Below are 9,311 nucleotides of genomic sequence, written 5' to 3'. Positions count from 1 at the left end.
CTCATAATTCTGACTTTTTTTTTCAGAATTCTGAGAATTCTTTTTTAGATCTTTTTGAATAGAATTCTGTTTATATCTCTAAATTCTGACTTAACTCAATTGGGAGCTTATATCTCAGTTTTAACTTTATTTCTCAGAATTTTGAGTTTATATTTCACAATTCTGTAATTTTTTTTCAGAATTAATAAGAATTATTTTTATTATTTTTTAAAAAGATTTCTGTTTATATCTCACAATTCTGAGTTTATAACACGCAAGTTTATAAGTCACAATTTTAACTTTATTTCTCAGAATTTTGAGTTAATATCTCATAATTCTGACTTTTTTTTTCAGAATTCTGAGAATTCTTTTTTATATTTTTTAATAGAATTGTGTTTATATCTCTAAATTCTCACTTTATAACACTCAGTTGGGAGTTTATATCTCAGTTTTGACTTTTTGCAGAATTGTGAGTTTAAATCTCGCAATTCATACATTTTCTCACAATTGCGAGTTTGTCTTGCAATTTTTAAAAAAAGGTCGTCAGAATAGTGAGAAAAAGTCACAATTTCACATATATCATAAATTGAATAAATCTTATATTTTAATGTAATATGAGTATACAAATTTTACGATTGCAAAAAAACATATTTACAGAAACAGCATCACTCCAAGAATGTGAGGAAAAAAGATTTATTTCTGTACAAAAGTCTTTATATTTTTTTCTTATCTAAAGTAATACATTTTTTATTACTTGGAAATCATTCACATTTACAATCACATCCATATACAACTTAAAAGTTAATGTCATGTATATTCGAATTATACACTGAAGTGAAAATTGTACTTAAAGTTTTAGTTTTTACAGATAGGACAGAATTACATTACAACTTAAAAGTCCCTTAAAAGACGTCCCTTCAGGATCTGTGTAATAGCGCCTGTACAATAAATAAGTATAAAATATATCTCTGTTATCAATCAGGAATTTTTTGTTTGTTTGTTTTTTAGAAACACACAAAACATACAAAAACACTAACAAATTACAATCTCCGAAAAAAGACCAGCTATTTCGGCAAAGGGGACAATGTCGTACTTCTTGCCAATTCGTCACAGATTTGATCATTTTATGATAGACTGACATCTACTAATGCTCAGATTCAAATCCATTCTTGATTAGTCCATTTAAAGGAACGGTTCACCGGAAAGTGAGAACTGCGTCCATTTTTTATTTCACTCTCATGTTAGCTATTTTTAAGTGTTCATGTACTCCTTACCTCAGATGTGAAATATGGATGTAAGGACAGTTATAGTGCTTTTGGAAGTGAAACTCTTGTTCTTTTGTTTCATTTCTGGGTGAACCGCTCCTTTAATCCCGGATCTTTTTGTAGCTGGGTCTCTCGTTCAACACAAACGAAACCAACTCTTGTGCGTGACAATTAAAATGAGGAAACCTCACGACATTAACAATCTGAAACCTCTTTTTCTACATATTTAGAAAAAACATGTTGAAACATGAAGGCAAACATCACCGAGAGGGACGAAAACAAGGAATGTCGCGTTGGTTTATAGTTTTTTTTTTTTTCTCGTTTTTCTCCCCGTCGAAACTCAAGTATAATCAACTGACGACACGATCCAAAAATCACTTAACGTCCACGTTGTCACATACAATGGAATCCGCTGGGAGGGGTTGCTAGGTAACATAAACACATGCTGGGCTGTGATTGGTGCTTTAGGTTCAGTAGTCCTGGCGTGCGGCTGTAGCTGGGCTCGTCCGGCAGTGCTGCTACTGCGAGTCTGAGATGTCCTGCGGCGCGTCTCGCTCCTCTTCATAGCTTCATCATTTTAACCACAGGGATGGGCAGCACTTGGTGGAGTTTGGCCCGCTCTTCATCAACGCTCATCCTCACCCAGTCCGGCCGGAAGGAGCCTTTGAAGCCCACAAAGGCGAGTTTGTCTGGAAACAGAAAGGCCACAAAATGAGTTTTAATGACCTCATTCAAGGCGAGTCTAGAGTTTTCCCTATGCGTATCAACGTTTGCCAAACTGCAAACTGTAAAAAAATGTCAATTACTTAATGATATAGTCTTTTCTGTTGTGGTGCTTATTTAACAGCTTTCTGGAATACTTGATTCGGATTGGTCAGTTGTGACATTCTTTAGTTAAATATTTTTGTGTAATAAGGCTAAACTGTATGACTGTCATCCCTGGCAACAGATTTCTGCTGTTTAAAAGTTTGACATTTGTAATGGTTTTTAGATGCGTTTAAGAAAAACAGTTATATTGTGAAATATTATTGCAATTTAAAATAGCTGTTTTCTATATGAATATATATTAAAATGTAATTTATTTCTGTGATGCAAAGCTGAATTTTGCAGCATTACTCTAGCCTTCAGCGTCACATGATGCTTCAGAAATCATTTTATTATTCTGATTTTATTATCAATGTTAGAAACTGTTGTGCTGCTTTATTTATTTATATATATATATTTTTTTTTTGGGGGGGGGGGGGGGGGCTGATACTTTTTTCAGCATTTATATGAAAAAGAAATATTTTGTACCAATTTTCACTACTGTTCAAAAAATTGGGGTAAGTAATTCGTTTTTTCTTTCCTTTTCCTGAAAGTAATTAATAGTTTTATTCAGCAAGGATGTGTTAAATTGACAAAACGTGATGCAAAGTGGCTTTCATCAAAAAATGCTGAAAAATGTATCACAGATTCCCAAAAAATATTAAGCAGCACAACTTTTTTTAACATTGATAATAAATCAGTATATTATAATGATTCCTTAAGGATCATGTGACACTGAAGACTAGAGTAATGAAGCTGAGTAATGAAGCTTTGCATCACATAAATAAATTATATTTTAAAGTATATTAAAACAGAAAACCATTATTTTAAATTGTAATAATAATTCACAATATTACAGTTCTTTCTGTATTTTTGATCAAATAAATGTAGCCTTTGTGAGCATAAGAGACTTAAAAAAAAAAAAAAAAACAACGAAAATCTTGCAGATCCCAAACTTTTGAACGGCAGTGTACACTACAAAAAATTTGAGGTCAGTAAGATTTTTTAAGTTTATGAAAGACATTTCTTATGTTCACCAAGGCTGCATTATTTAAAAACAGTAATACAGTAATATTGTGAAAATATTATTACAATTTAAAATAGCTGTTTTCTATATGAATATATATTTAAAATTATAATTTATTCCTGTGCTGCCAAGCTGAATTTTCAGCATCATTACTGCAGTCTTAAGTGTCACAAGAACAGCATTTATATGAAGATACAATAAATATTTTGTAACAATTTACAGTACTGTTAATTTGGGCAAATTATTTTTTTTCTTTCTTTTTCTGAAAGAAATTAATAGTTTTATTCAGCAAGGATGTGTTAAATTGACAAAAAGTGATGCAAAGCGGCTTTCAGATTTGTATTATGAATAAATGTTGTTCTTTTTAACATTTTATTCATCAAAGAATGCTGAAAAACATACCACAGATTCCAAATATTTAGCAGCACAACTGTTTCCAACATTGATAATAAATCAGCATATTAGAATGATTTCTGAAGGATCATGTGACACTGAAGACTGGAGTAATGACTGCTGAAAATTCAGCTTTCCATCACCTAAATTATATTTTACAGTATATTAAAACAGAAAACCATTATTTTAAATTGTAATAATATTTCACAATTTTTTCATATTTTTTTCTGTATTTTTGGTCAAATAGTCAGCCTTTGTGAGCATAAGAGACTTTTTAAAAAAACAAAAAATCGTACAGATCCCAAACTTTTGAACTGCAGTGTACACTGCTAGATTTTTTTTAATGTTTATGAAAGAAGGTTCTCACCATTCTTTTTACAATTTAAAATAACCATTTTCTTTGTGAATATATTTTAAAATGTAATTTATTCCTGTGATGCAACGCTGAATTTTCAGCATCAACACTCTAGTCTCTTAGAGTCTATGAAAGCTTGTTTCGACCACAGGATTAAAAAAATAATAATAATAAAACACACAATTCTGATTTTTATTACTATTTTGTTTATATCCAATTCAGATAGCAAGATAAAAACTTAGAATTGTGATACACGAACTCGCGATTGCAAAAAATTGTGAGATAAGAAGTCACATTTATTATTATTTTTATTCTAAGGCAGACACAAAAATAATTTTAAGATGTGAACTCAGAATTTTGAAGAAAAAAAATAAGAAATGTGAGAAATGTAAATACAGAACTATATCAGAAAGTTTATAGTTCGCAATACTACTTTTTTTCAGAATTGCAAGTTTAGATATTATAATTCTCAGTTTATACTGTATCTCACAATTCCTACAATTCAATTGGATGCATCCTTGCTGAACAAAATTAGTTTCTTCTTCAAAAAAAATATATTATACAGTAGCAGTGTAGCTGTGCTAGTTTTATTGTATTTTATTTTAGCCATGAAAAACAGGAAAGTATAAACCCAGATGATCAGTATCATAACATCTCGTGTTGGAGTGTTTTCATTTTTCTTCCTTTAGGTTTCAGTACAGACTCGTCATGCGTCGGTGGTCTGTGAAACATTTGGTGTTGTTCATAAAACGAGCCGCTGGGAAGCACTAGGAATGTAAACTTAAGGGGCTTTGGCTGCTGGGATGACAATTCAACATGATAAATATAATATGTGAAGGGAGGGTCGAGAGGAAGCACCCTGCTGCTCTGGTATGTGTGTGAGTGTGTATGTGTTGAGTCCAGAAAACAGCTTCTCTTCACACTACTCCACTCTTTTTCTTTCATTGTCTGGGGGCTTTACTGTCTTCTTCGTGGTAATTCATCATAAAGTATCCCAAATACCATTGGGATGAAACTCTATAGCTAAAATTATGTGTGAATCAGTATCTGAGACACTTAAAGATGCAGTTCAAAAGTTTGGGTTTTCTCAATATTTAGACTATATATTGTTCTAATGATTTTTTTTTTCATAAAATTGCAAGATACAAACTTAGAACTGTGACACCTGAACTCACATTTGCAAGAAAAAAAAACACAATTACTTATTTATTCTGAGACGGAAACAAAAATAATTTCAAGCGGTGAACTCAGAATTTTGAGGGAAAAAAATAAAAAATGCAAGGTTCTGTATGAATTTTTTAAGGTTGGTTGAAATACATCTCTTATGCTCAGCAAAGCTGCATTTATTTGATCAAAATTCAGTAAGAACTGAAAAAATGTTAAATATTATTACAATTTTTTAGTAATATGCATTGCTTTAATATTTAGATTTTTTTTTGTTTTGCACCCTCAGATTCCAGATTTTTAAATGGTTGTATATTGGCCAAATACTGTTTTTTTGTTTGTTTATATATCATAATTCAGATTTTTTTTTTTTTTTTTATTGCAAGTAACAAACTTGGAATTGTGACACATGAACTCGCAAATTCAACAAAAAAAAGTCATAATTGTGAGATAAGAAGTCACAATTACTTTTTTATTCTGAGGCGGAAACAAAAATAATTTCAAGATGTGAACTCAGAATTTGGAGGAAAAAAAAAGGCTCTGTATGATTTGTTTAAGGTTGGCTGAAATACGTCTCTTATGCTCAGCAAAGATGCATTTATTGGTCAAAAATACAGCAAGAATTGAAAAAACGTGAAATATTATTACAATTTCAAAGAGCTATTGTTCATTTGACTATATGTTGAAATGTAATTTATTACTTTGATGCAAAGTTGAATTTTACATTTGAAATGTGACCCTGAACCAGAAAACCAGTCTTAAGCAGCATGGGTATATTTGTAGCAATAGCCAAAAATGCATTGTATGGGTCAAAATTATAGATTTTTCTTTAATGCCAAAGATAAATAGCAAGTAAAGATCATGTTCCATGAAGATATTTAGTAAATTTTCTACCATAAATATATATATAAAAAAATAATTTTAGTAATATGCATTGTCCAAAAACTTCATTTGGACAACTTTAAAGGTGATTTTCTCAATATTTTGATTTTTTTTGCACACTCAGAATCCAGATTTTTTAAATAATAGTATACTGGCTAAATATTGTTCTAATGATTTTTTTTTTCATAAAATTGCAAGATACAAACTTAGAACTGTGACACCTGAACTCACATTTGCAAGAAAAAAAAACACAATTACTTATTTATTCTGAGGCAGAAACAAAAATAATTTCAAGCGGTGAACTCAGAATTTTGAGGAAAAAAAAAAAATGCAAGGTTCTGTATGAACTTTTTAAGGTTGGTTGAAATACATCTCTTATGCTCAGCAAAGCTGCATTTATTTGATCAAAATTCAGTAAGAACTGAAAAAATTTTAAATATTATTACAATTTTTTAGTAATATGCATTGCTAAGAACTTCAGTTTTTTTTAATATTTAGATTTTTTTTGTTTTGCACCCTCAGATTCCAGATTTTTAAATGGTTGTATATTGGCCAAATATTTTTTTTTTTTTTTGTTTATATATCATAATTCAGATTTTTTTTTTTTTTTTTTATTGCAAGTAACAAACTTGGAATTGTGACACATGAACTCGCAAATTCAACAAAAAAAAAGTCATAATTGTGAGATAAGAAGTCACAAGTACTTTTTTATTCTGAGGCGGAAACAAAAATAATTTCAAGATGTGAACTCAGAATTTGGAGAAAAAAAAAGGCTCTGTATGATTTGTTTAAGGTTGGCTGAAATACGTCTCTTATGCTCAGCAAAGATGCATTTATTGGTCAAAAATACAGCAAGAATTGAAAAAATGTGAAATATTATTACAATTTCAAAGAGCTATTGTTCATTTGACTATATGTTGAAATGTAATTTATTACTTTGATGCAAAGTTGAATTTTACATTTGAAATGTGACCCTGAACCAGAAAACCAGTCTTAAGCAGCATGGGTATATTTGTAGCAATAGCCAAAAATGCATTGCATGGGTCAAAATGATAGATTTTTCTTTAATGCCAAAAATAAATAGCAAGTAAAGATCATGTTCCATGAAGATATTTAGTAAATTTTCTACCATAAATATATATATAAAAAAATAATTTTAGTAATATGCATTGTCCAAAAACTTCATTTGGACAACTTTAAAGGTGATTTTCTCAATATTTCGATTTTTTTTTTTGCACACTCAGTTTCAGATATTTAAATGGTTGTATATTGGCCAAATATTGTTCTATCCTAATCATATTTATTTAGCTCTCAATTTCGAAAAAATTGACCCTTATGACTGGTTTTTTCGTCCAAGGCCACAAATAAAAAATGGCTGCATCTTCCTACCTTTTAACTTCACCGTCTGATCTGCTCCGAGGGTCTCAAGAATTTTGGTCCATGGCCCTCTGGTGACCAGTTTTCCTTTTGAGGTGATCAAAACCACTGACCTGCAGGTGCAAAACATGAGTTTCTATCAGACACAGTGGATACAAAGTGAGAAAAACATATGAAAAGTATTTAAAGAATAGTTCTTTGAACAAGTAGGGGCACACGGTTACTACACCGCTGAAATCGAGCTTCACTTTGTTTTACTTTGTCTACATAAAACTTGTGAAACCGTAGTTTAGTTGACCATTTTTCAGTGGTGGTCCAAGCTAAATTTCAAAGCCACTGATGCATATGTTAACATGCAATTTGTTTCTCCCTATATGACTGTGTGATTATCTCCTGTTCGCTGCTTTTATGTGAGAATCCAAACACTCCAGCAGTGCCAGAGCGGCGCTACCCAACTTAACCGTGCAGAACGGATCAAATATCTGCACGGCCCACTTCACAGCGCAGACCAATTTGGAGGGCGCCGCGTGTCGCACAAAGCCTGTGTGATCCACTCGAATTCAACACATAATTCTCTACAGGAAGTGAAACATCTCAGATGGCTTCACACTTAGCTGATAATGAGATGCTGTAAATCTAAAAAAAAAAAAAATGCTTCTTTAAAAAACTGAAACAAAAAAGGTCATTTTAAACTTGTTATATAAATGTAAGCAATTATTATAATTAATTATTCATTTGCAACAGAAACGACAGTTTTAATGACATAGAATAGATAAAACTTCATTGCATGTGACTTGAACTTTGTATGATTACATCTGAAAATTCATGCATGTATATGTTTATGCATTTTTAGACATTTGGGGTGAGAGAAGTCTCTTATGCTCAGCAAGGATGCGTTTTTAAAACAAAAATACTGTGATACTGTATTTTTACATTTTAATTAAAATAACTGTTTTCCATTTGATTATATTGTAAAATGTAATATATTCCTGTGATCAAAGCTGAATTTTCAGCATCATTACTCCAGTCTTCAGTGTCACATGATCCTTCAGAAATCTTTCTAATATGCTGATTTGCTGCTCAAGAAACATTTCTGATTATTATCAATTTGCTTTTGATTAATCTAATTCATCCCTGCTGGATAAAACCCCTAGCAATTAAAACAGAAATTTAAAAAAGTGTAACATTTCATAAAAAACAATTCTGAATTTTTGGCAAAATACAAACTTAGAATTGTGACACATAAATTCCTAATTGCAAGAAAAAACTTTTTTTTCTTGAGGTGGAAACAAAAATAATTGAGAGATTTTCAAGAATTTTGAAAAAAATAAAATAAATAAATAAATGCAAAATTGAAAGACTTTTTTGTGAATTGTAAATACCGAACTCAGAATATCAGAAAGTTTATATTTCGCAATACTGATTTTTTTTCTCAGAATTGTAAGTTTAGATATTGTAATTCTAAGTTTATATCTCACAGTTCTTACAATTCAATTAAATGCATTCTTGTTGAACAAAATTGGTTTCTAGTTTAACATTTCATTGTATGTGCATTTGATTTTGCATGGAATTCAATTATTCATGCATATATATTTTGTATTATTCTTACTCGTCTTTGAGGTTTGTGATGTAGTTTTCTAGTTGAGCTGGAATTCCCATCAGGATTGAGTTCCTGAAGCCTTTAGTCTCCAGGATTTTACCGCTGTGGCCATCGATCACAGTCACATGAATGCCGTCCTCTGATTGGTAGATCTTCTTGCTATTTACCTGCAGAAACAATAACTTTATTTTCATGTTTTATCTTTATCTTTTTTTTATATCTTACATTCCATCCCGATACCTCTTTCCATAAATCCAAGAAGAAAAGAAAAGGAAAAAAACAACAACAACAACAACAACAAAAGCTTAGAATGACATAATTGCTATTAATTTTTCTGTAAATAAATCAATTAAAAATAAAAATTATAATATAATATAATATGTGACTCTCGACCACAAAACCACTCAATAAGGGTATTTTTTTTTTTGGAAATTGAGATTTATACATATGATTAAATAGGCCTTA

The 9,311-nt window shown here is 30.6% G+C and overlaps 1 protein-coding gene across 1 annotated transcript in view; it reads right to left on the bottom strand.

Annotated features, from left to right (window-relative positions):
- Positions 1-656: 656 nt before the first annotated feature.
- LOC141332323 (cell migration-inducing and hyaluronan-binding protein-like) overlaps positions 657-9,311 on the bottom strand; it is a 32,993-nt gene continuing 24,338 nt past the window's right edge. The window contains exons 11-13 of the mRNA XM_073837459.1: positions 8,856-9,013; positions 7,259-7,359; positions 657-1,933 (exon numbers count right to left, since the gene is read on the bottom strand). Coding sequence (XP_073693560.1) covers positions 1,806-1,933; positions 7,259-7,359; positions 8,856-9,013 — 387 coding nt within the window. The 3' untranslated portion in view covers positions 657-1,805. The remainder of the gene's footprint in view (positions 1,934-7,258; positions 7,360-8,855; positions 9,014-9,311) is intronic.

The sequence above is a fragment of the Garra rufa genome, chromosome 3 (assembly GCF_049309525.1).
Source record: "Garra rufa chromosome 3, GarRuf1.0, whole genome shotgun sequence".
Classification (NCBI taxonomy): domain Eukaryota; kingdom Metazoa; phylum Chordata; class Actinopteri; order Cypriniformes; family Cyprinidae; genus Garra; species Garra rufa.
This window is presented reverse-complemented; position numbering and strand designations above follow the sequence as displayed.